The following is a 27,367-nucleotide window of genomic DNA, read 5'->3' on the forward strand; positions in this document are numbered from 1 at the left end:
TTGGTCGTGCTGGTCGATGATCTCCGACGGGTTAGGGACAAAGGTGAGAGCTGTTTCCTAGTTCTGCTGGATCTCTCAGCGGCCTTAACATCATTCTGGACCGTCTAGAGGAGTGGGAGCTGGGGGCACTGTTATACAGAAAGTCGTGTTGGGGGATGAGTGTTCAGACCCCTGGGCTCTCACTTGTGGGGTGCCTCAGGGTTCCGTCCTCTCCCCCATGCTTTTTAATAATCTATATGAAGCTGCTGGGAGATATCATCAGGGGGTTTGGGCTGGGTGTTCATCAATATGCAGATGATATCCAGCTCTACCTCTCTTTAAAATCAGAACCAGTGAAGGTGGTGAAGGTCCTGTGTGAGTGTCTGGAGGCGGTTGGAGGATGGATGGTGGCTAACAGATTGAGGTTGAATCCTGACAAGACAGAAGTACGGGACAGGGTGCGGGTGGGTGTGGGGGACTCCCTGGTCTGAATGGGGTAACTGTGCCCCTGAAGGCCCAGGTGTGCAGCCTGGGAGTCATTTTGGGCTCACAGCTGTCCATGGAGGCGCAGGTCAATTCTGTGTCCAGGGCAGCTGTCTACCAGCTCCATCTGGTACACAGGCTGAGACCCTACCTGCCCACAGACTGTCTCGGCAGAGTGGTACAGGCTCTAGTTATCTCCTGCTTGGACCACTGCAATGTGCTCTATGGGGGGCTACCTTTGAAAGTGCCCCGGAAACTGCAACTAATGCAGAATGAGGCAGCCAGACTGGTGACTGGGAGCGGCTGCCAAGACCATATAACACCAGTCCTGAAAGACCTACATTGGCTCCCAGTACGTTTCGGAGCACAATTCAAAGTGTTGGCGCTGACCTTTAAAGTCCTAAATGGCCTTGGTCCAGTATACCTGAAGGAGTGTCTCCACCCCCATCATTCAACCCGGACACTGAGGTCCAGCACTGAGGGCCTTCTGGCGGTTCCCTCACTGTGAGAAGTGAGGTTACAGGGAACCAGGCAGAGGGCTTTCTCGGTAGTGGCGCCCACCCTGTGGAAGGAAATAAACAACTATCCGACTTTTAGAAGACATCTTTAGGGAAGCTTTTAATGTTTGAAGCTTTATTCTGTTTTTAATGTTTTGTTGAAAGCCACCCAGAGCAGCTGGGAAAACCCAGCCAAATGGGCGGAGTAGAATGTATGTATGTATGTATGTATGTTACCATTGGGAAAGGCACCTGACTGCGCAAGCAGGGAGGCAGTAAGTATAACAGATGTGTGACTAAAAAAGCATTTATTTATTTATTAAATTTGTATACTGCCCTATCCCTGGAGGTCTCAGGGCGGTTCACAGAATAAAATCACAATATAAAAGCACAAAATACATAATCCAAATAAAAACAAGAGCAACCCAATAGCCATGAGACCTGCCATCATGCATAGTTTGATCTTTAAATGGAAGCACCCTGAGGAAGGTCTCCTCCTTTTCAAACTTCTAGGCAGATTTCTCAACAGAAACTCAGCTCTAAGCATCTCTTACACCCTGACCCTCAGGGTCCCTTCCAACTCTACAATGCTATGATTTTATTATATTTCATCATACTTAGGTCCAGTGGGTGGGGAAAGGTTCAGCTTTTGAATCTACATATGCCGATCAATTAAACTATCTTAATGAAAGGCATGGATTTAAATGGGAATCATTTGATTCGGCTGGATTTCCTCATATTGTTTTTCAGAAAATAATGGATTTTACTTTAGTATAATTAAAATAGCATGATGGTTACGATACAATGGAACAATGTTAATCCAGATTAAGCACATTTTCATGGTATTTTAATCTAGCTTGACTCAGTCTCTGGGTAACCAATGATTTATAAGTGCATTTGTTCAATGTCCTTTCAGGTTCCTCACCTTCAGAGTACAGTGGTACCTCGGGTTACATATGCTTCAGGTTACATATGCTTCAGGTTACAGACTCCACTAATCCAGAAATAGTGCCTCGGGCTAAGAACTTTGCTTCAGGATGAGAACAGAAATCGTGTGGCGGTGGTGCGGCAGCAGCAGGAGGCCCCCATTAGTTAAAGTGGTGCTTCAGGTTAAGAACAGTTTCAGCTTAAGAACAGACCTCCGGAACGAATTAAGTACTTAACCCGAGGCACCACTGTATGTTTCTTTCTTTCTTTTTTTAAAAAATGGCGCTCTTCATCTTGTCGTAGAAATGATGAAGTCCTGCTCCGTATGCAAGAATGTGTGATCCAAAGCTGCCATTTCCCATTTAGCAAGGTCCCAGTCAACTGCAACCTCCCAGAGTGAAGCAGAATGATGCTTAAATCATTTGAAGTATGGCTAACAGGTATAAACAGACTACAAATCAGAATGGCAGTGACCATTGACCATTTTGAAGAGACAATGCAGTTCCATATTTCCAGCAGCAGGAGCAACAGAGAATCTGGGAGGAGGAAGATGGATAAACCCATGTAGGAGAGTGCCATGCAAAATGTCTGGCTGGCACCCTAACCATGGGGCACAAAAACTGGCTCTCCACCCTGACAACCCTCAATGGTGTCTCTCTCAATGGGCTGTTCAGCAGCTCCACAGTGAAGCAGAGCACTGTATAATCCAGTGTATGACCCCTTCCTTCAGAGACAGAGATGGTGATAGAAGTCTGGTGGTTGTACAGGAAAGGTGTCTTTTACCGATCCCTCTCTGGCTGTGTCTCAGCAGGCAAGGCCTGAGGTACCTGTCCAGAGACTTGTTCAGGTTCTGGTGAGCTGTATACCATAGATGTCACCATCACAGGTCCTCTCACGGTTTAGGCAAGTAGCTTCGGTGGAATTCTCTGCATCACGGACATTGTACTCTCCTTTTTTACAGGCTGTGGATTTGAGGTAGTAAATGACTCCAGCCATTCCTCCCAGGACCAACATGGTGGCAGCAGCAATTGCTATGACAGCAATAATGTAAAGCCAATGATCTGCAAAGGAGGAAGCAGAGTATTCTTAACAGCGCATTCAGTGTGTTGCCTTACAAAAGGAAAGTTTTCTCCTCCAGGTGTTTCCCCACTCACTCAGCCTTCCCTCCTGCTGTTTTTCAACTTGCAGGCAGGGTGGGAAGAATGGCTGTCGGTATCTTTTCTCCTGCAAGTGGAAAAACAGCTGGGGGTGCCTGTGATTTTGAACAGAAAAACAGAAAGAAAAAGGATAAAATGAACTCCCACTCTTCACCACCCTGCATTCCTCTCCCATATTTTCAGCTTCTGGTGACTGCATTTCATTTTTCTAAGCAGCGAGGCAGGAGATTGTACCCCCACTGTAACATTGTAGGCTTCTCCATACAACCTGTTGAGCATTCATTCTGATTTGCTCTGCACAAAGCTTACACAGAGGTTAGGTGATGTCTGGTCTTTGCTGAGCATTCATTCTGATTTGTTTCTGGGAAGGTTACATAACAATGAACATCCATCCAGATTTGCTTGCATGGTGTGTATACTCATCTATCACTTGCTCTCCCCACACTTTTCAGTGCATTTTCCCATCACTTTTCTAACCACAAAGAGTTTGTTTGTTTGTTTGCTTGCTTGCTTGCTTTAATAATAATAATAATTTATTGTTTGTATCCCGCTTATCGGACTGTGCTGCCCCGGCCACTCTGGGCAGCTTCCAACATATATAAAAACATAATAAAACATGAAACCTTAAAAAGCTTCCCTATACAGGGCTGCCTTCAGATGTATTCTAAAGGTTAAATAGTTATTCATCTCCTTGACATCTGATGGGAGGGTGTTCCACAGGGTGGGCACCACTACCAAGAAGGCCTTCTGCCTGGTTCCCTGTAGTTTCACCTCTGTGAGGGAACTGCCAGAAGTGCTGCATCCCAGTGCCTGGGCTTAACGATGGTGGTGGAAACACTCCTTCAGGTATACAAGGCCATTTAGGGCCTTTGAATTGTGCTCATAAATGTACTGGGAACCAGTGTAGGTCTTTCAGTGTGATATGGTCCCAGTGGCTGCTCCCAGTTACTAGTCTAGCTGCCGCATTCTGGATTAGTTGTAGTTTCAAAAATAGCTCCACGTAGACCACATTGCAGTAGTCCAAGTGGCAGATAACCAGGGCATGTACCACCCTGGTGAGACAGTGCACAGGCAGGTAGGGTCTCATCCTGCATACCAAATGGAGCTGCCCTGGACAGAGAATTAACCTGCGCATCTATGGACAGCTGAGTCCAGAATGACTCCCAGGCTGCGCACCTGGTCCTTTAGGGGCACAGTTACTCCATTCAGGACCAGGGAGTCCCCCACACCTGCCCACCCTCTGTCTTGTTGGGGTTCATCTTCAATCTGTTAGCTGCCATCCATCACTTTTTAAAAGTGTATTTGTTGTGTTTTAATCCACTTTAATAGTGCAATCCTAAATTTCCAGTATGCATTTCTATGCCTGCTGTAAAATACTGACAGCCTAGTTTTCTTCCCCTGGCATAGATTTAAGCTTCCAGGACACACACCTGTTAAGCACTTGCACCTGCTGCTCACATAGTCTTGACTGACCTGCTCCTTTGCCAGCACTCAGTTGGGGTGGATTGTCTAGCTCTGACTTCTAGCACTCAAGATGCAACCAAAAGGGCACGTATTTCAAATCCTTTCTGCTATGTGGCCTCACCTTCCACCTTGATCTCCACCTGGCTGTGCTGCTGCCCATGCTTGTTGCTGGCTGTGCACTCATACACACCACTGTTCTGTCCATCTGCGCTGGCAACAGTCACTGTGCTGTTGTTGCCACCGTAGTTGAGGTTGGAGGCCTGAGGCACCTTCCAGGAGTAGCTGACAGCTGGAGACCCATCCGCCTGGCAGGTGATGGTAAAGTTTTCTCCCCTTCTGATGGGTAAGGTACCACTGACAGCCAGAATGGAGATAACAGGCCTGTCTGGAAACAGAAGAGAAGGAGGCTTAAGGTCAGCCAGCAAACCCAAGAAGAGGCTACCTTTCTTTGCTCTTCATCACTGTGATATTTGGGTGCTGCTAGCAAGCTCAGTTGAAGAGTTACCAGGTGTAACTCAATTGAACACCCTAACTTTTCCATCTGAAGCACTTTCCCAGCCTGGAGAGGTATCAGTGGAAAACTCAGAGGGAGGGGAAATGAATAACTTGTGGTTTAGTCCACCTGGAATGCAATGTTGCATTGCAGTGTGGTGCTCCAGCAGCAATGCCTTCTGAAAATTTTGGAGAAATACCACCCACCAAAGAAAGCAACAGAAAATTGGACACTTGGAAAATTGAATACAGTCATACCTTGGGTTGAATATGCTTCATGTTGAGCGCGTTCGAGTTGCGCTTCACAGCAACCCGGAAGTAACGGAGCGTGTTACTTCCGGGTTTTGCCGCTCGTGCATGCGCAGACGCTCAAAATGACATCACGCATATGTGCAGAAGTGGTGAAAAGCAACGTGCGTGTGCACAGATGTGCCGTTGCTAGTTATGTTTGCTTCTGATTGCGAACGGGGCTCCGGAATGGATCCTGTTCGCATCCTGATGTACCACTGTAATATTTTTGGGAAACTGGGCCAGGACTTTGGTCCAGCCTTGGTTTAGACTGATGACTCACCTTTCAATTTTTGCTTCTCTCAGTTTCTACTTTTTCCAGTCTTATCTTAAGCTGAGCTCCACATTTCTGCATCAATTTGCATTTTTTAAGTCCTCATGAAAATTCTTCAGCAATTTAGTGCAATTTTATCCTCGTACACATGACTGTATGCTACTTGGCTTCATATGCACATATTTGCAAAGCAGTGTTCTCTAATAAATGCATTCATATGTTATCTTCATTAATATATGCATTTTTATGCCTAGTTTCCACATCTTTGTATAATTGGAGAATTGATTGGAGAACTGCATCACAAAATTTGGATACGTGTGTCTTTTGTAGGATAGCTGTGTTTCACTTTGTGTACTGTTGCAGAAAGTGTGAACTAGGTATGTTCACATTTAAAAAAATTTAGTGAAACAAATTCCTTCACCTACTCACATTCCACTTGCACATTCACCAACCATCTCTCAGTTCCGTGGCCATTGGTGGCCTTGCATTGGTAGATGCCAGAGTCATTCCTGCTGACATTCCGTTCTCTGTAGAACTCCTCAATGCCTCCCTCCTTGGCACAAATGACCAGCGGGGTGGGAGTCCCATTGGCTTCACAGGCCAGCGAATGCAAAGTCCCCTCAAGCCAGGTCTGGTTGCTTGGGCAGCTGGACTCATCCATTTTAGGTTTGGCTGAAACACATTGATATAACAAGAAACTCCTCTTGACATAAGCAGGGTGAGCCTCTGTATGTACACAGCTGCCACCAAACTATGTCACAGAAGGCTACATTATCCACCAAACAATGCCTAAATTAATGCTCTGCAATGAGGGGGCTTGGTTTCAAAACAGATTTTGCTTTGTTGCCATTTCAGTTGGCGACCTCCAGATATCATGGATTACAGATCCCATCAGCCCCTGAAACCATGGCCAATCGTGAAGGACGATGGGAGTTGTAGTTAGAAACTGGAGGGCACCACATTGGCTACCATGTTGGTGTTTAGTTGCTTAGTCTTGTCCGACTTTGTGACCCCCTGGACCAGAGCACGCCAATGGCTACAAGGAGAATTTTTTTCTGGTAAGGATTTCTGCACCAGACATTTTAGATGCCACTCTTGGATGCTTGGCTTAGGGTCAAAGCTAAAGTGTATCGCTTAGGAACAGAGAGATTTGGATACAGAAGGTTGAAATATACTGTATAACACATATGCAAGCAAACAAATTCCCCTCAAAGCGGCTCAAAACCTGGGAAACCTCCCAGACTACAGTATTCTTCTTCCTCCTCACCTGGCAAAAAGGGAAGCTCAACCCACCTGAAGTAGGTGGCAGGAGGGAAGTATAGACTCCTAGTGGAACAGGATGCCACCCAGCTTAACCAAGGACTAGGGCCAGTTCTCATGCCAGGTGAGGGTGAGGGGGTGACTGGCTTGATGTGTTGCTTCTCCAGAGACCACAACCAACACTCACTTTCCACTGTAACCACAACTGCCTTAGCCACTGTCCCAAGCCGGTTTGTGGCATTGCACCAGAAGGTTCCATTGTAGAGTGGGATCCCTTGTCCTTGGCTAAGGTAGTATGTCATGCCATCTTTGGTGCATGTAACCTCTGGAGGCGGAATCCCCTCAGCTTTACAGATAAAGGAGGGCAGCACCCCCTCCACCAAGATCCAGCTACTTGGACAGCTAGATTCATCCATTTCTGGTTTATCTGAAATGTTAAGAGAGACAGTGACATTTTGCAAGAATTCCTAGACAGATTTTTGTGGCAGCTGTGGAAGCAGTTCTTTCTGGAGTTAGTGAACTTGAAAAACCACCAGGTGGGGCAAAAGCTATAAACATGTTGCATAAGAAACACCCACCCATTAAGGAGGCAAATTCAGAACAGATGGTGAAGCCAAGCTGCTGGAGGTGTGGTCAGGGGAGATTTCCCAAGAGCCACATAGAGCGGGCTGCCTTTGGCACCCTGGCCTGAGGATCTCCCCTCCATGCCATGCCTCTTTGTAATGGAGCTGAAACCAAAACAGGCCTCTGCCTTGCCAGTGTGCCTCAACCCTTTGCCCCAGGAGGCCACAAACCCCCTGCCTATTGCTACTCCACAGTTTTAGGCTTGATCTTTAAAGAGGAACAATGGTAGGAACAAATCATAAGCCAGCTGAAAAAAGAGTTAGGGCTGTTCTGATGAACAGGCTTCAATTTCAATATTCACTTTAAAGAAATTATATTCAAAGCAATAAAATAAATTACACACCCACTCACGCCCAAATTCTCCCATTTCTAAGCATTTGTGTTTTTTCCTACTGCTAGTCAGCCTTTGGTGGCTTTTGCTGCTTCTTGTTGGCATTTCCCTTCCTCTGTCTTCTTTCGCAGCCCTCAGCTTCATTTTGCCACACTGTCATTTAGTAGAACTTTGTTCCAAAGAGCCCACAATCTCCTCATGTCAGGTATGCCATTAACAACAGGACTAAGCCACTCTGTGGGTCAGTGAGGACTGTGAGGGCAAAAAGAAGCCAAATGGAAGAAGGACAAAGGCATTAAAACAGCAGTCAGAAGCTGCTTGCACCAAGAGCCAGAAATCAGCTAAAACAAGAAGCACTCGTGAAAAAAACACACACAGAACAATGCAACTTTGTTTGGCTGGGTCCTGAAAGCAGCCACTCAAAAACCTACCAGCATGGCCTCCCCATTTGACAGAAGGTCAGGGCTCACTTACACTCCACTTGAATGCTCACAGCTCTGGTGCTGGAGCCATGCACATTTGTGGCTGTGCAGAGGTAGGTGCCGGCATAGTCTCTGGTGACACTCTGGAGATGCCCAGGGCTGTACGTCACACCATCCTTAATGCACTCAATGGTTGGCTCTGGCTCTCCCCCAGCAGAGCAGGTGAACATTTGCTCTGTCCCTGATGTCCAGATCCAGCTATGGGGGCAACTCAAATCATTCATCTCAGGCCCATCTAGAAGACAGGGAGAAAAATAGAATCTGATTTTACAGTGGTAATTGTGGTAGGATAACACATCCCTGCTAGTGGCTCCCAGTTGCGGCAGCCAGAGGAACTGCTTGACAATTCCCGCTGAAGACATATGGGCCTCAACAGAGCAAAAAATATACCCTCTATACTTCTTACGTTTCTGGTGGGAACTTGGTCACCTTTTGCCACTATAAAGCTAGACAAATTTTATGGTCAGTTGTCTACTCTTACATTCTGTTAAAACCTGTGGGATTAAAGTATGGATCATCTGCACATGCCTAGTTGCTGCTTCTGCTTGGATTCTTCATCATCAGCTGCACACATCATGCATGCGAGGTGCAAGTTACACTTACACTCAACTCTGCTTGTGACCATCTTGCTGCTTGATCCATGTGTATTGGTAGCGTTGCAGTGATAAACACCAGCATGGCTTTGTGTGATGTTCTGCAATTTGTTGGAATTGTACACTTTACCATCTTTCATGCAGGAAACATCTGGAACTGGGACCCCATGAGCTTGGCAAATGAAATCCAGTTGGCTGCCTTCAACCCAAGTTTGGTTACTTGGGCAGTCAGACTCACTCAGCTGAGGCCCGTCTGCAACAGAGAGAAGATGGACAATACATCTACTGAAAGCTGGGCAGGAATAGCTTGTCTTACACCAAAAAGCAGCCCAAATGACCCCATGGTCTTATAATTAAGGATGTGGCCTCAGGTGACAGACAAGGCCAGGGAGGAGGATGAGTTGATCAAGTCTGTGTCTACCACACTGCCAGCTGAAGAACCCGAGTCATAGAATCATAGAGTTGGTAGAGACCACAAGGGCCATCGAGTCCAACCCCCTGCCAAGCAGGAAACACCATCAGAGCACTCCTGACATATGGTTGTCAAGCCTCTGCTTAAAGACCTCCAAAGAAGGAGACTCCACCACACTCCTTGGCAGCTTTGGACCTGCAGATCCTGGACCAGGACTTTAAGAGACCAGGGCCAGGGGACAAATGCAGCCCTGCAGGCCTCTCCACCCAGCTCTCTTTCTCTTCTCCCCAGGCCAACTTCCTGGAGTATTTAGCCTGGCCAAAATGTATACTCCCCCCCCCAACCCAGAGTATACTTGAGCCCTGCTCATGCTTCTTGCTTGCTTGGGTGGAGGACTGAGAGGGGCATGAGAATGTGCATGGAAACCGGCATACTAGACAAAGGTAAAAATGGTGTTCACCATTCAGTACACTTTTGCTTCTGGTCTCATCCAGCACTGGCTTGCCTAGAATGGGATGTAACCCTAGGGCTGAAAAGCCCCCCCCCCCCCCAGTAGTAGATGGTCCGTCCGTCCGTCCGAAGTCTGAGCAGCCAACTACCTCCCACTCCATAGCTCCTGCCCAGTGGTCAAGGGAACAAGCAAGGCAAGAAGCAGAGAAGCACTCACTGGCAGGCAAGCTAGCTGCCACTTCAGAAGCCAGGCTCCTTGGGCAGGAGGGGCTGGAGCCAAGGGCGTGCACAAGGCTTCTGCCAAGCTTGAGCTTTCGTTTGAGCAGGTTGCTCACTGAGGGTCTCCAAGGTGCTGCCACATTGTGAGCTCCTGCTTGAGATCAAGACCCAGTAGGCTGTTCCACCTGACATACGTGATGCTAAATTCAGAGCCATTGTCCCCGGGTGGCTAGCTTGGACCCCATTCTTGCTTGCCTCACATAGATCATAACACAGAAATTTCACTTACATTCCACGTAGATGGTGACTGTTCTGGTGATGGAGCCGAGCTCATTAGTGGCAGTGCAGTTATAGACGCCGGTTTGGGTCCGGTTAACCCGTTCCTCTTTTTCCATGTTGTGAGCCACACCTTCTTTGGAGCAAACCACAGTTGGCTTGGGGTTCCCCTCAGCCAGGCAGTGGAGCGTTTGGTGTGTCCCCTCTACCCACGTATGGTTGCTGGGACAAGCGGACTCATCCATTTCCGGCACATCTGCAATGTGCAGAGGGAACACACACATTGGTTGAGGCTCTTCTCTCTTTGGGTAAGAAATAAAGGGGGGGGGAGGTTTAATGTTGGAGAATGTTGGTCTGGAACATTTGGGTGGTGTTGGGCAGATGGTTACTTAAGCCTCATTGGTACAGGCAAGTGTATGTGAGAATGTTTTAAGAAAAGCTGGGCCTTGCATGAGGCAGATCGGGTGACTGCCTTAGGCAGCTGGTTGTCATAAAAGGGGGAGCAACCCAAGGTAGTTGCCCCACTCTGCCTTGTGGCTGAGCCGGCCTCGCCTGTTATGTTTTCGGCTTCAGATATCAAAAAATCCTGGGCTGACTCTGGCTTCAGAATTTTATTGTCACAAGCCGCCTCACAAGTGGACTCTTTGTTATTGCATTTGCAATTGTTCAAGATAAAACCTATTTTGGAAAGAAACTACTTTTGCCATTTTATGGGTCTTTATTGTTTGTTTACAGATAGTTGCCTTGGTGATATTATCTTGTGTCAGATTCAGTATTCATTGAATCACCACCACTGTATTGTTATACTCTGTGGGGATTATGGCGAGAGTTCATCTGTTTGCATTTACAGATAAGGATAGAGAGAGAAAATAACATCTAAACTAACTTCTTTGAATTTGGGATATGACAATATGACCAATGACTGGTCTTAACGTATTAATACGCACAGAAAACAGTTGAGAATGCATTTACATGCAGCTTGGCTTAATGAATATTTAAAAGTAGAACACATTCTTCGAGGCTGACGCTTACAAAAGGCACCAACCCTCTTAAGGACGATGAAGCATTTTGTAGGGAGCGGTCATTAATTCTTAACAAATGCTTGTTTGACCTAATGTTACTCATTATAGTAGCTGCGGTAAATGAGAAAGAAAAGTTGGAGGGATGTATCAAGACACTCTAAGACTCATTAAAGCAGGAACAAGAGGCCGATACTCTTGCAACAAAGATGAAAGAACTTGATATCAATATCAAACAGTAGTCAGAGCAGATTAATGAATTTAAAAAGTCAAAATTCTTAAGAGATCAACACAATTACAACAACAAGCAGGTGTACTGGTGGTTTAATAAGGGAACTACAAATTTCAAGAAAATCACTCGGTATGATGCTTCATCTTTGAATTCTGATTAGGACACATCAGAGCCAGCCTTATGTCAGGAGATGAGGGACTTGGGGTTCAACATAATGCTGGTGGAGGCAACTCATCCTTGAGAGCTATGTGTAGACCTAATACCAGACTTAATACCAGAGCTTTTAAGAAGGAAGCAACTACACCTCAGTTCAAATTTTCACTCCCGCTCATTGAGGACGTACCACAGGTAGCAGTAATTAATTTGTCCTCTAGGCCACTTATGGCTATAGAAACTGAAGTATTGAATCTGGGCTTATCCTTTGCCCCCTCTCCACAATATAACTCTTTTCAGACGCAGGTTGGTCTGCATAAACTTATACGTGTAACGAAACCTAAAGCATATTTTGGCGATGAGTCTCCCCACATTGTGAGTCATTTTTGACCTGTCACATTTTATACTATCTTTACTGGATCCCGCCATTCAGACTTTCCAAAACACAGTTTTGCAGATTTCTTGAATAGAGGACCAATCAGTTAGAATTTTCAATAATATGTCAAGGGCACAAAGAATAGCTTTAAGGGATCTATCACAGTTATCAATAGTTATCAAACTGGTCGATAAAGGGGGAGCTGTTGTGGTTTTAAATACAACAGACTACAATTTTTAAACACAATGACAACTTTCTGATACCACATATTACACCCCCATTACATGTGAGCCTACTGGAGGAGCGGCCTGGGGAGCGCAAAGACAAGCAGCCAGGCTCTTCCCACTCTGAGCCAGAGAGGAGAGGCATGATTTTTGTACCCACCTAGGCCTGCACACCTGGCCAACCAACAGATTCCAAGATCCAAAATGAAGACCTTGCTTCCAATACCATCCAAGTCAACTCCCTTTCTCTGCTTCTGTGACAGAAGCCAGGACTGGTGCCATGCCCACCCCCCCATCACCAGACCCAGTCCCAGGAGTCCTTGACACAGCCACTATGGCATATAATCACATTTTATTGGCTCTTCCTGACAGGCGGGAAACTGCAAATGTGTTAAGTCTGTCTCCTTTTCTCCTTCTGGCTGTTAAATTCTGTGTCTTATTATCACTGCATGTGAAGCGGCAGTAGCAGTGGGAGTGTGATAGGCCTCGCTGGATTTCTGTTTTTGCAGGAGTCTGCAAGTGTCAGAGTGTCCTGGCACCTGCTGAAAGAGCAGTTAGGCTGGCATCCAAGCAGCTTGCAGTTGTGGCAAGGGGGCAAAAGAAGAACAGTATCACTGGGGAAAGGTATGACCTGGCTGCATACCAGGGGTGCCATCTTGCGGGGGACTGAGGGCCCCCCAAATTTTCAAGGAGGGGACAGCCCCCTCAAAATTCTGTGGTGGCTTGTGCACACCTCATGCATGCACACCATGCAGCATGTGTGACTGACGTCAGTGTGTTGCACAGTGTGCACACATGGCATGAGCACATTGCACAGGGTGCTGACGTTAGTTGCACATGCCATGCAGTGCTGGCACCCTCAATTGCAGGGATAAGCCAGCATGCTTGCTGGATGTACACAGTACATTTAACACACATTACACACATTTTCCACCCCCCAAAAGACCTATGTTTAAGTGCCCACTTAAGTGCACCACATACATTGCCTCAGCAAACTGTGGCTGTGTACACCCCATTCATTTAAAGCATATCTCCCTCCCCCTAAAGGAACTGGAGTTTATGAAGAATGCTGGGAATTGTAGCTCTGTGAGGGGTAAACTGTGGTTCCCGGATTCTTTGTGGGTGGGTGTGTACACCGTCCCAATCTGTTTCTGAGGTCTGGCTGCATAAGCCATTCAAGTGGCAGCAGTGAAGCAGAAAACAATAGGAAAGGGCTGTCATAAGGCCACCTGTGGTATCACAGAAGATGCTGTGGGATTCACTTTTCAGGTGACACAGGGCAGGTGCCAGAGGTGGCAAAATGCCTCAGGCTAGGCAAGTTTGGGAAGGAGTACAAAGGCCTGGTTCTTCTGGTTGTGGAGGTAGAAAGCTGTTCAAGCCCTGCTTTCCTCCATATTCAGCAAATATGGAGAAAGGTGCAACCCCGTTTTTCTCTAGCTCACCAGGTGGATCTCTACCCCTACGTCTCCCACCTCATAGACCCCTTATGCCTCCTGTTCAAGTTTTCTGGAGATGTGGGGCAGGCATTCACACATGTGACCTCTGACCTTGCAGTTTGAAAACAGAGCATTGCTGCTTGGAAGACACAGCTGTATGGATCTGCTGCTGCATCTCATATACAGTATATATACAGTGGTGCCCCACAAGACGAATGCCTCGCAAGACAGAAAACCCGCTAGACGAAAGGGTTTTCCGTTTTCAGAGGTGCTTCGCAGGACAAATTTCTCTATGGGCTTGCTTCGCAAGATGAAAATGTCTTGCGATTCTTGAGGTTTTTTTTGCTCCCCACCCCCTTTTTCTAAGGCGCTAAGCTGCTAATAGCCTTTTAGCAGCTAATCAGCTAATCCCTTAAGCCTTTAATAGCCGCTAACAGCCTTTTTAGCAGCTAATCCGATAATCCCTTAAGCCTTTAATAGCCGCTAATAGCCGCTAAACCGCTAATAGCGCTAATCCGCTAATAGGGTTGCTTCGCAAGACGAAAAAACCGCTAGACAAAGAGACTCGGGGAAAGGATTAATTTCGTCTTGCGAGGCACCGCTGTATTATGTTTTTACCGTAAAAAGAGCAAAGCCAAACATTATTGGAAGGGAAGTTCTCTACTCACAGAAGACAGTAAGATTGGCAGACGTCTGCTTAAGGATGGTCTCACCACCAATCCCCCATTCTGCTTCACATATGAATTCCCTCTCATTATCTTCCTTCTCAGCTATAAGGGTGGACTGCAGAGAGAGCTGGTTGCCAGACACCAGGGTCCTTCCGGAAGCAATTTTGATTTGAAGAGAAATGCCGGGTGGCTGAGTATCAGAAGAATTGCATATAATGGTCACAGAATCATTCACAAGAGTCTGAGATGGAAGGATCTTCAAGGAAGGCTCAGGGAAACCTGCAGTTACCATGAAGAAGATTGTTATTTGTATAAGCACTCAAAAATGCTCCCTCTGGTTTCCAGCTAGATGCTGGTGAGCGGGAGTGTTTGTTTTGAGCTCTCTGGCTGTCTAGTGCCAACTGGAAGCTACCGGTACGTCAAAATGTCAAATGCCAGCCATTATCTGAGAAGTCTGTGGCCATAAAGCTGCTCTAAAATGAAGTTGCCCTTAGGGGGAAACTAGACGGGGTGGTTAAATGTGTGGTGTCCACCAAAACCAGCTTTCACATGCCTTCACCTCCAATTTACAATGCCATGAATCTTCCACGTTTCCCAGCTTCATTTCATATCATTGTCTGCCAAACAAAAAACAAGGTCCGTTTTTTCTAAATCAGGAGCAAGGAAGCCTTTTTATCCCATGGGACATATTCCTTATGTTCCTGGGCCCACATCATGCCAGCAGTGGGCGAAGCCAGAGGCAAAAGTGGGCAGACCAATGCATGGAACAATGCAAGAGGCTGCATTTCCAGCCACACAGAAGTCCAAGGCTTCTACACCCACATCTTTCCATCCTCCTGTGAGGCAAGCAAAAGACGTCATCACAGTGCAAGTTCCAGCAAGACCAAAAGGCACGAGAAGGGTTCGATGTGGAGGTGCTAAAGGGTGTGGCCTGGGGGGGGGGTCTGAAAGTGAAGCAGAGAGGCCTGGACAGCTCCTTTTTGGGAACACAGCCAACCACATATTTATCATGACACCTGGTTTGTTTAGACCTCAAGGGTCCCGATCCAGAAAGTCTTTTTTGCTGCCTCCTCTAAATGAGAAATGAATAACTAGGAAAACTTGAATGGTAATGGGAACCGTGGGAACTGCAAAATCATCTGCCAGTTGAAAATAAGTAAGCATGAAGAATAGGTCTGTCTGGGATAGAATGTGTTCTGGTCAACCCATCATGTATAACTATGTGCATCTAGAATTGGAGCAGCTTGTGGATGCTTTAAAATTAAGAAAATAATGCAGTCATTCATGGTTTGCTCTTACTGCTGCTTTAGCTGTTCTTCCCAAATGATATTTTTGTAAGAATCTGGTGTGTTTTTAATTACATGGCATATTTATTTCTTAAAACTGCCTTGAGCTCTTTAGAAAAGTGAAAAATAAACCTAGCAAATAAATGATGTTTACCAATTTACCATGTCTTCTGTGTGTTTGTGAACTGCTAACGACTCAAAGAAAAGCTGCCTGCATTTCCCCCTTTCATCACTGAAGCCTCCTAACGCATTTGCAGAATGTTCCATTTGCTCAGGTGAGGTTGGGGGCAGCTTGTCTCAGGGTACTTGAACAAAGGCTGTGAGTCAAACATCCCTCGCAGCTTCATTAAAGCACCAAGCTCAGAGACCAAAAAAGAAAGAAAGATTGAGGGGAACAGGCAGTGTCTTTGTCACAGAGTTATTAATAGACTCCCACTAACAGGATTATAATAACTGCATATTTCCTGCATGCCCACCGGCAGTAGAATGCCTTTCCTGAAAACAGAACTGGAAATTGGTAGTTACTCAGGGGAAAAAAATACAAGCTATGTTTTTTGTTCTGAGAATGAGGTCCTTGCTAAACTGGCTCACATCAAGAGCCTCTCAAATCCAGCACCCTGTAACTAATTGTATTCGCGCAGAGGAAGTGACTGAAAAGCTGTAGGACCCAAGGAAGGGAGCAGGCATTCTGAAGTGGTCCAGCTTCTTGTGGCCACTTTCAGCATCAGAAAATAGCTTTATGTAAACTGGTTGGACTGCATCAAGTGCCCTGAAGTTTCCTGAAATATTTACTTGCTAATATGATCAAAGAGGTTCATGAAAGGCTGGGAAACTAGACAAAAATGGGGGAAAGAGCCCCTGGATAATTGGGGGCTATTGATTCCTTCTGTTTCATTTCAAGGTACTGTTTCAGAAGTTGGGCACCTTCCCGACTCTCTGCTGAGCAATCGCAAGACTCCAGGTGGGCTCCAGGTGCTCCCCCAGGACTTGTGCTCCTTTGGAGAACTGAAGATGCGGAGGAGACTGTTGTAGTTTTAAGAAATATTATTCATTCACATATTTACACCTTCAGTCTGTGTGGAGGGAGTCCAGTTCTTACAGCATGGTCCTCTTAAGAGGGGCTTGTCCCCCACAGCAGAGCAGCACTGGAGTGCAAGGCATCTCTCTCAGCCTGCCTTCAGCTAGCCTGCCCAAGATGGATCTCCCCCTTTCTTCTTCCCAGCACACCTTGCTCAAAAGACTATCTATTCCTCTGCCACCTCAAACACACATCCTGTCACCATGGCAAACTCTATCTGCCCAGTCCCAATATTCCTCTTAGATAGGCCATCAACACCTTTTGTCATGTTAATGCCTCTATCCCTAGCTTGGAAAGGAAGCTTAGCCTGTTTTTCCACTGGCCTCCAAACTTCCCTTCAATACGCTATCAAAATCCTACGATTATTAATTTCTAGGGTTTAGGGGGGTTCCCTCAAATCTATAACAGTACTAATAAGTGAAAGCAAAAGGAATCCCAACTGCATAACGAACAAGGGTGGTTCTGTGTTGGGACCAGCTGCTTGCCACCACTCAGCCAGCTGAAGACACGCTTTCCAGCCCAACAAGGAGTGCAAGTCAGCAAGCTTACGTAGCAGCCAGCCAGTTGCCCTGGTGACAGAGCTGGCGACAGAGGCATGGAGGAAATACCCCCCCCCTTGCACTGGCAACGTGTTTGCACCTTCCTCTGCCTGTTTCTCTCTCTCCTCTACTTTCTTTCCCCCAGTTCTGCTGCCTTGCAATTGACCTCACCGCGCCTCTCCGACCTCTGATTTGGTCTTGCATCGTTTATTCACATGGCTTTTTAAGAGGGAGAGAAACCAGGAAAGCTGGTTCCCATGTTACGCTAAGCCAATGCTCTGGTGTGTTTCCTCTCAGTGCAGCAAAGAGGGAGGAGGGCAGGCATAGTTTGAACACCCAGCACCAGCAGCACACTGGCTCATTCCCAGTAAGCCAGGTTTGGCGCTGGCTGACTGCTCATGTGCATACCAGGATATAGGGAAGACAACAGCACTGAGGCAGATGGACCAATGACTGGACTCTGCCTAAGGCAACTTCTTATATTCTCATGTCCTCATGATGCTGGACACACAAATTTTAAATACACTAATATAGAAGTGTGTGTGTGCTTAATGTGTGACAGTCTCTTGTAAAAAACACACAGCTTCTGCCAGTTCATTCTTCAAATTCTGAGCTATTTTCTTTCTCATTTTACAGTAATTCAAGTCATTAATTTTCAGTGAAAATTCCAAAATTAATTTTCATTCTTAAGAGGAGAAGAAATAGTATACAAACGATAAAAAGCTTGCAACTCACCAAAGACCTTTAGGACCTTGATGAAGGCCGCCTTCTCCAAGAAGGGCCCTTCCGGCCTCAGGTCCAGGGCTGCATGGCAGGTGACTTCCTCCCCGTGGTCGTCCTGCCGAGCAGCTATGGTGTGAGTCACCACAACATCACTGGCTTCATTGTCCCTGTGGTCCTCAAAGGTCTTGACATACAGCTCCTCCTTCCCTTTATGCAGGGTCACAGTGAGGTTCTGGACGGGGGCAACGCTGAAAACCCGGCATGTCAAGTTATATTCCTTACCCACCTCCATCATTGGCAATGGATCCAACACTACCTGCTCTGGAATCTCTGGAATGATATGTGGAAGCACATTGGGATGGGATGGTAAGAAAAACACTGGGGCTTCATCTGAGCAGTGGAAGGCTTGGTTTGTGGTGGGCGGCGGGATGAGCCCCTCCCTCCCAGGGGGGCTCCCTTCAGAGGGACCGTCGGCCTCCCCTTGCTTCTTGCCTCAGACTTGCCTCATGTTGTATTTAGTTTCTCTCATTGTGTTGTTTTGTTACAGTTTTCTCTCAGTTTATTATTAAAGCTTGTTTACATTTACATGAGTCACATTTCTCTCAAAGAAAAAGAATCTTTGCTTAGGGAAGGTGTGAAATGTCCTAAACTTGGGTGAGTGAGGGGATATTCCCAGTCTGCCAGGAGGATTGGTTTTGCTAATCACCCTCCACCTCCACAACAGGGATTACACATGAATGGCAGCTGCTGCTGTTGAAATCCCACAAGTAGGCCACATCCACACAATACATTTAAAGCATTATGATGCTACTTTAAACACTCATAAACCCCCCCCCCAAGAATTCTGGGATTATTAGATGACCCCTCTCCCCCTCCAAGAGCTACAATTCCCAGAGTTCCCTGCGCAGAGCAATTGAGTGTTAATTAACCACACTGGGGGGCTGCAGAGCTTTTGGCACAATAGGGAAATGCATGAGAAAAAGGGGGTAATTGTTCAATGCACAATTGTACATAACCTACCCATAAATAAATCAAAATGAGTGCTCAGTAAATAGCTAATATCTTTGTGCAACAAATCAGGATGACTGCTCCATAGACAGCAGAATCTCCAGGAAGAGTAAGAACTCAAGGTGAAGGGACAGAAACAAAGGAGAGGTAGGCTGTTTTCTGCTTTACTTGATGATATTTGCTATTTGCCATTCCCATGACCCTCAGGCTCCTCCTTAACCCCTAGACATAGCCAGGTTCTGCCGCCTGACATGCCATCCTTAACCTTCCACTACTATGTCACCAGGATCCATCCCTGCTGACCCTCTGCATGAGGCCCATTCAGGCAGTCAGGGTGGAGAGTCTAGGGTGGTCAAACACCCTACTTTACAGGGGACAGTCCGTTAATTAAGACTTTCAAATATTATTGGGAAGGTCCTCTGCTTGCCTGGCTGCCTAGTCCAAGGCCAGCTTAAAGATGAAGCAGCCTAAGGAGGGAGAGCAGAAGGCACCTGGAAGTTGCCTCTCAACAGACAGGAGACTGAACTGGCCCACTATCCACAGACTCTCCATGATGTGAGCTGCATTAAATTTCTATTTAAGCTCCGGTCATTCTTTTTAAATGTATGCATTTATGCAAATTTTATGCAAATCTCTGTCCCTCTTTGTCCTATTTTTTATGATGCATACAACAAAGGGCCACCACAGCGATCAGGAGATCATCCACCAGATCCCAAGAAAACTCCTTTGGAGTCAAAGGCAAGCATATTCACGCCTATTAAGAAATTTGCATTTGAGCCCCTCTCCTTGCTCCTAAGAGGCGATAGACCTCAGAACTTTCAAATGGTGCTGCTCATGCTGGGATTTGAGAAAGGAAGGGATCTTAAGCTGTGGGGCATCCACTGCAATGCCATCCTCCCTTGGGAAGGAAACTAGCTTGGCCTGACGCCGTTCATCTTGTTCAGTCTCTGAGGCCAAACTGGCTTGGATTTTGTATTTGCCTAGATCAGAGACTGCATAGGAGCAAGCCACTACAAGTTCCCTAGAGAAAAGGAAAAAGATGCAAACACCACATTTTGTTTGTTTTTTTAAATAGCCTTTGCTTCATAGCTACTTACGATACACCGTGATGCTTGCATGCACAGATCTGTTCTTTCCGTAGCAGCTGAAGGAGCACTCTGCAGTGGGCACCCACTCCGTGATGTTCACAAGCTGGAAGGCTGCCCAGCCGGTCCCGTTGTCTCTCTTCTCCTTGATCAGAGATGTCTCCAAGCTTCCCCTGGCATCTGCTTCCTGACAGCTGGCACTGCAGTTCAGCCAGAGAGACCCACCATGCACCACCACAGGGTTTTTCGGCCAAATGGTCACATCAAAAGTGTGCTGTTCAGCTCCTGAAATAGTGCACATGCTCATAAGTGTTTTGTCAGGGAGTTGGCAAAAAAGAAGAAGGTCACACAGAGATTGACAGGGTCCTAAAACAGAGAGGATCTAATATTCCTTGCATTTGGGGCTTGGGCTGCTCTACCTGCCACAGCCATTGCCCACCCGAGCCAGGGCTCGGACTGTCCTCTGTTTTGCTCTCCAAGATGTGGCAGCCCTACCCAACTTGCACTCCCCAGCAGGCCCATGCAGAGCTTGTCTGAGGCCCAGGGTGGGAGTCCCAAGTCAACTGGGAGGTGCAGGGCATTTTTGGCATGACAGTGTAAGTCTGGCAGGCCCCTCATGCTCCTCCAGCTGGTCTGAGGCCGGAGTAAGTGTACAGACCCTCCAAGTGTCCCTATTTTCCAGAGACAGTCCCCGATTTACAGAAGTCACTCCGGTTTCTGATTTGATTCCAAAATCTCCTGCTTTTCCTTAGGACTTCCCTATTTTCATCCAAGGGTAAGGAGTTATGCGATCCCCAAGTCAAGCAGATAAGTAACTATACATCTGAATGCAGCCCTGTATGGGGAAGGTTTTTTTAATGTTTAATGTTTTATTATGTGTTTATATATGTTGGAAGCTGTCCAGAGTGGCTGGGGAAACCCAGTAAGATAGATGGGATATAAATAATAAAGTTGTAGTTGTTGTTGTTATGGAATAGGGTGTCCTTATTTTAATCAGAGAAAAGTTGGAGGGCGTTAGTGTACCTGGCTGCCACTGCTCTGCATGGGTCTGCTCTTCAGCATGTTACCGAAGGCAGAATGTGGTCTTAAAAGTAGACTATGGACAGAAAGTTCCACAGCACTTGACTGGACTTTTGTATTTCTTAAGTGAAAGTTGAAACTCTTAGGAAGCTTTCCTTTGCTCATACTAAATTTTGCTTGTACAGAAGAACTTCCTGACAGTAAGAGCTGTTCGACAGTGGAATTTGCTGCCAAGGAGTGTGGTGGAGTCTCCTTCTTTGGAGGTCTTTAAGCAGAGGCTTGACAACCATATGTCAGGAGTGCTCTGATGGTGTTTCCTGCTTGGCAGGCGGTTGGACTCGATGGCCCTTGGGGTCTCTTCCAACTCTATGATTCTATGATTCTATGAGTGGTACCTCGGGTTACAGATGCTTCAGGTTACAGACACTTCAGGTTACAGACTCCGCTAACCCAGAAATAGTACCTCGGGTTAAGAACTTTGCTTCAGGATGAGAACAGAAATCGTGCAGTGGTGGCAGCGGGAGGCCCCATTAGCTAAAGTAGTACCTCAGGTTAAGAACAGTTTCAGGTTAAGAACGGACCTCCAGAACAAATTAAGTTCTTAACTCGAGGTACCACTGTACTATGTATAACTATTGAACACTGCAGAATTTGCTGTGTTCCACTGGAATCCACTGACTGGGAGCGGCTGCCATGACCATATTAATACCAGTCCTGAAAGACCTACATTGGCTCTCAGTACGTTTCGGAGCACAATTCAAAGTGTTGGTGCTGACCTTTAAAGTCCTAAATGGCCTTGGTCCAGTATACCTGAAGGAGCGTCTCCACCCCCATCGTTCAGCCCTGACACTAAAGTCCAGCTCTAAGGATCTTCTGGCGGTTCCCTCCCTGTGAGAAGTGAGGTTACAGGGAACCAGGCAGAGGGCCTTCTCAGTAGTGGCGCCCGCCCTGTGGAACGCCCTCCCGTCTGATGTCAGGGAAATAAACAACTATCTGACTTTTAGAAGACATCTGAAGGCAGCCCTGTATCAGGAAGTTTTTAATGTTTGATGCTTTAATATGTTTTTATATGTGTTGGAAGCTACCCAGAGTGGCTGGGGCAACCTAGCCAGATGGGTCAAGTATTATTAATAATAATAATCCCTTTTCTGACCCCTGGTCCTGTGCTTCACACTCAGTTTAATTTGTTGTTGTGGGTGTCTCATCTTTCCAGTCCTAAATTCAGTTCTCCTCATTCCACATCAGCTTGCAAAGTATTTTGTTTAAAGTCCCCATGACAATTCATCAATTAGTTTCTCTTAATATACACAGCTTTGTATGAAATTTTATCTCATAAACACAGTTTTGCAAAGCAATTGTTCCAATTACAATGCATTTTCATACATTATTTCCACTAATATATACATCTTTATGCACACTTTGCCCTAGTGTTTGCCCTAGTATAGATTACTCAGCTGGAGAACAGCACTGCAAAATTCTGAGAGGTGTGGATTTTGAAGGATGGCTGTGTTCAGTTTGTGCATTGTTTCAGAAAGTGAAAATTATGCAGATTCACCTTTAAATGCAAACTTAATTGAATTCTCCATCCCTTTGTTGTTGTTTAGTCGTGTCTGACTCTTCGTGACTCCATGGACCAGAGCATGCCAGGAACTCCTGTCTTCCACTGCCTCCCGCAGTTTGGTCAAACTCATGCTGGTAGCTTCGAGAACACTATCCAACCATCTCACCCTCTGTTGTCCCCTTCTCCTTGTGCCCTCCATCTTTCCCAACATCAGGGTCTTTTCCAGGGAGTCTTCTCTTCTCATGAGGTGGCCAAAGTATTGGAGCCTCAGCTTCACGATCTGTCCTTCCAGTGAGCACTCAGGGCTGATTTCCTTAAGAATGGATGCATTTGATCTTCTTGCAGTCCATGGGACTCTCAAGAGTCTCCTCCAGCACCATAATTCAAAAGCATCAATTGACGATCAGCCTTCTTTATGGTCCAGCTCTCACTTCCATACATCACTACTGGGAAAACCATAGCTTTTACTATATGGACCTTTGTTGACAAGGTGATGTCTCTGCTTTTTAATATGCTGTCTAGGTTTGTCATTGCTTTTCTCCCAAGAAGCAGGCATCTTTTAATTTTGAGACTGCTGTCACCATCTGCAGTGATCATGGAGCCCAAGAAAGTAAAATCTCTCACTGCCTCGATTTCTTCCCCTTCTATTTGCCAGAAGGTGATGGGCCCAGTGGCCATGATCTTCGGGTTTTTTGATGTTGAGCTTCAGACCATATTTTGCGCTCTCCTCTTTCACCCTCATTAAAAGGTTCTTTAATTCCTCCTCACTTTCTGCCATCAAGGTTGTGTCATCTGCATATCTGAAGTTGTTGATATTTCTTCCGGCAATCTTAATTCTGGCTTGGGATTCATCCAGCCCAGCCTTTCGCATGATGAATTCTGCATATAAGTTAAATAAGCAGGGAGACAATATACAGCCTTGTTGTACTCCTTTCCCAATTTTGAACCAATCAGTTGTTCCATATCCAGTTCTAACTGTAGCTTCTTGTCCCACATAGAGATTTCTCAGGCTCGCTGTAAATCCAGGAATGGAAAGATCTGCCGATTTTGGTTCTCTCAGTTTTCCAATTTTAAATTTTGTTTGTCACATTTCTGCAGCAATTTGTGATGGTTTTAAAATCCTCATGAAAATTCTTCAGCATTTTAGTGTGAATTTCTCCTAATAAACACATTTTTCTATGCAGTTTTGACTAATGTATACAGTGCTGCTAGCAATTCCTCCTACTATAATGTTTTTATATGATATTTTCACCAACATATTCTATAATACTATGATTCAATTTAATGCACTCCCCCCCCCCCAATACATGCATGTTTGTAAACACTGGACTCATTGACACATCACTTTCCCTGCTGCTTCCACCCAGGAAAACCCACTCTTTATCACTGAAGGCTCATCCAGACTTCCTTTTGTGACATGTTTCTAGGCACAAGTTCATGCTTTAAAGCCCGGTGTCTGGGTGCTAAGCCCACTCTTTACTGCTGAAAACAATTCCTTGAAAAATCAAATTGCTGTTTGTTCCAATTCAGCATTAAAGATCAGGTTATCCTGTGGAAAGTGGCAGCAGGAGGGAGAGAGCACCCACTTCTGCTCCATCCCCCCTACACTGCTATGTGGCCCCCGATAGATTGCCCCCCGCTTTCAGAAGGGAATTATGCCCTCCACGGGGGTGGGGGGGGTGGGGGGGGATGTTTCTCCATCCCTGAACAAGAGAGTCCATAAGTTAAGGAAAGTGATGAGCAGATACAAAGGAGATCTGCAGCATTCATAATTGTGTGGAAGGAAGACCAGCTTGAAATGGCCCAGCTCTGCACCCTGTGACATGAAGTGGCTGCTGAGAATCTGGGGTCAAGAGGCTGCTCCTCCAACATCTAACTCAGGGTCACCAGAGCTGCAGAAGATGAGGAGTGGCAGGGAGAGTTGGTGAAAGGAAGGGGTTTTCTGGTGGAGGCGTGAGGGGTTCCACGGGTGGAGCAAAAGGAGCAGAAGTATCTAAGAAGACATGCTGGGGGGTTAGGAAGGAATTCCATCCATCCATCCATTTCCCGCCTTTTCCGTTAATGGGACTTAAGGCTCATGGACAAAAATAAGAACTGCTAAAAACATAGAAAAAACAATAATTAAAGAACAGTTAAACACTGATAGAACACACATACACACACACTATTCAAACATACAAATAATTACAATAAAAACAGCATAGCACCAGCCCTTTCATTAAAAGCAGTCAGTTACCAAAAGGTCTTCACCTCCTGCCAGAAGGACAAGAAGGAGGAAACCATTCTGGCCTCCCTAGCCAAGGAGTTCCAAAATTGCCCAGGAGCAGCCACCACTGAGAAGGCTCTCCCCCCCACCAAGTGTGCCTGTGAGGGGGCTTCCCACAAAGAGCTCAGGGCCCAGGCAGGTTCGTATGAGGGAAGAGGGTCTTTCAGATAGCTTGGACCTCAGCCATAGAGGGCTTTTTAGGTCGTAAGCAGGACAGTTTGGAATGTGCCCGGAAACAGACTGGTAGTCAGTGGAGTCTACAGTTTTCAGTGAATGCCTTTGATGCTTTCAGGCCCATCTTATTTTGGGTGATTCTAATTTTTAATTGTAAATTTTAAAAGAGTTTTAAACCACATTTTAAATTGATGTAATATGCCCAGGGACCTTAGGGTGAAGGGCGGGTAAAAAATAGCAACAACAGTAACAGACACAGAGCAATAATTTAGATACGTCTCTGTCCAGAGGTGCTTTCAAGCTAAACTTTGACACAAGCATGGCAGCAGAGAGCAGGGAGGAAGACATATGCATTCTGTTCAGTTATGTATAGTTGTGTCAAAGAGATGCACAGCAGTGTGTGATGTATGTGTGTGTATATACAATGACCAGATGCATAAGAAGAGCCCTGAGGCTGGATCAAGCCAAAGCATCCTGTTCTCCAGCGGCCAACCAGGTGCCCCAAGGGGACGCCCACAAGCAGCACCTGTGTGCAGAAGGAGAGGGTTTCTACACCTTTAATCGTGGAAAAGCTGCCATCTGTCAACATTTTCTGCCAAAGGGAGAGGAGTCCTGCTGTTCTCCTTTGCTTCTAGTTGTGTGAATGCAACAAGAGGGAAGTAAATTGTTGCAAGGGTCCCTGAGTCTACAGGACAGGGCAAGGGAGCCAGAACTCCACAATCATGACTTCCAGCCCCTCCCTTTCAGAACCCTGTCTTTCAACTCCGCCAACACTTGAATTGAGACTTCTTTGTTTTTGATGCTGTGGTATGGGAAATAAGAATTATTAATTTTTTGGCCCTGACCATATGCAGAGTATCTCTCACCACAACCATCCTCCGTGGAGTGAGAATTAAACTTCAGAACTCCATTCTAAAAGCCAGAGATAAAACCTCGGGGCAGACTATGATCCCAGTGGACACTTTACCCGGACATCCCCTGGAAGAGAACCCAAAGCACCTCTGGGAACACACAAACACAATTTTCTTAAACAGCGGGAGGTTTTCTTACAATCAAGCAGCAATATAAATTTTGTTAAATACATGCTGTGCTTAAACCATCGGTTGAAAGAGCTTGAAACAAAAGCTTTCCTCACTGGTTCACTTTATACTATAAGCCAAGAAGAAGGAGTCTTATCGTTTCCCAATGAAAGCCGGGGGGGGGGATGCAGGATGCAGCATTAGAGGATGGTTTACAAAGGGGGGGACGACCCGCAAGCTGTCTGGTCACAGGCACGTGCCGAGTCCCTGTAAGAAATCTAGACAGAGATGCCTGTAAAGTCCCCAGCAATTGCGCGCGCGCCTACACACACACACCCACCCACAGACAGACACACACCCGGTTGGAGAATGACCTCCTTGTTTCTAGCCTCGCACAGCCCAGGCGAATCCATCCAGCTGCATCCATCTCAGCAGATTCCGTTAGTGGCGAGGAAAGGCGAGCCTCCCCTCCAAGCCCCCTTGCTTTGTTACCAGCTCCCCGAGAAGCCCATCGCCATCGACTGGAGGAAAGGAGCGCATCGGCTGAGACCTTACCTGCCAGCCCCAGAAGCAGCAGCAGCAGGAGGAGGAAGCAGCAGCCGAGCAAGAGATGTCCGAGTTTCTGGGTCTTCATGGCTGAGAAAGCAAAGCTGAGCTGGAGAGAGAAGCCTAGAGAGCGGAGGGGGGAGAAGGCGGGGGGGGGGCTCTGGATTGGTTTAGCGTTGCTAACTTGGTATCTAAGGAAGAGGAAGCAGCAGAGGCGGCACAGAAAGCAGCAGAAGCTGGAGACCTGCTCTTCTCGGGGGCCAGAGGCTGCGTGTTTCTCTTCCCACCCGCCTCAACTCCTCAGGAAGAGAGCCGGCCCCAGAGCATCAGCAGAATGGTCCACCCATTCCTGCATCCCATTTCCCCTTGTGGGCAGCGTGATGGATGCCACAGATGGAGGTGGGGCGGGGAAATGCAGGACCCCCGCTCGGATTGCCACAAGCACAAATGGGTCACCTGGAAAAATGGGCAGAAGCCCACCTGCAGTTTAGTAGTCTTCCAGGTGCGGGTTGTGAACGGCACAGAGGAAGAGAAAGAGCCGGAGAGGGAGAAGGAGATGAGGTGCTTGAGATCTTGGTGGAGGAGTCAGAGAACTTGTTTGCACAAACCTCTTGCTCTTCCAGCAGGGGGAGCTGCCTGACTGCCGGTCTCACATGGAAGGTCTTGAGCCTTCTTGGGTCAGCACCTCCCTCTTAAAAAGCCATGGCAGCAACAGAGCAGAGGTGATGGGGGGGGGGCTGGGGGGG

General features: G+C 46.6%; 3 protein-coding genes across 4 annotated transcripts in view; 1 reads left to right on the plus strand and 2 right to left on the minus strand.

Annotated features, from left to right (window-relative positions):
• SHFL (shiftless antiviral inhibitor of ribosomal frameshifting) overlaps positions 1-27,367 on the plus strand; it is a 320,289-nt gene that overhangs the window by 129,460 nt on the left and 163,462 nt on the right. The window lies entirely within an intron of this gene.
• LOC310668132 (intercellular adhesion molecule 2-like) overlaps positions 1-27,367 on the minus strand; it is a 200,882-nt gene that overhangs the window by 126,546 nt on the left and 46,969 nt on the right. The window lies entirely within an intron of this gene.
• On the minus strand, positions 1,251-27,216 carry ICAM5 (intercellular adhesion molecule 5). Of its 2 annotated transcripts, XM_083421014.1 has the most exons (12): positions 27,078-27,216; positions 26,631-26,711; positions 20,048-20,320; positions 17,955-18,272; positions 14,317-14,595; positions 10,222-10,464; positions 8,862-9,104; positions 8,251-8,493; positions 7,009-7,248; positions 5,991-6,233; positions 4,629-4,892; positions 1,251-2,947 (listed from the first exon to the last, which is right to left on the minus strand). In XM_083421014.1, exons 2-12 carry the CDS (start codon positions 26,707-26,709, stop codon positions 2,730-2,732), a joined length of 2,643 nt encoding a protein of 880 aa, XP_083277140.1. In that variant the 5' UTR covers positions 26,710-26,711; positions 27,078-27,216; the 3' UTR covers positions 1,251-2,729. The 2 variants fall into 2 exon arrangements, with proteins under 2 accessions (XP_083277140.1, XP_083277141.1); XM_083421015.1 differs by lacking the exons at positions 17,955-18,272; positions 27,078-27,216 and having other exon boundaries at positions 26,631-27,069.

Source organism: Podarcis tiliguerta, assembly GCF_965153285.1.
Source record: "Podarcis tiliguerta genome assembly, chromosome: 17".
NCBI classification, from domain to species: domain Eukaryota; kingdom Metazoa; phylum Chordata; class Lepidosauria; order Squamata; family Lacertidae; genus Podarcis; species Podarcis tiliguerta.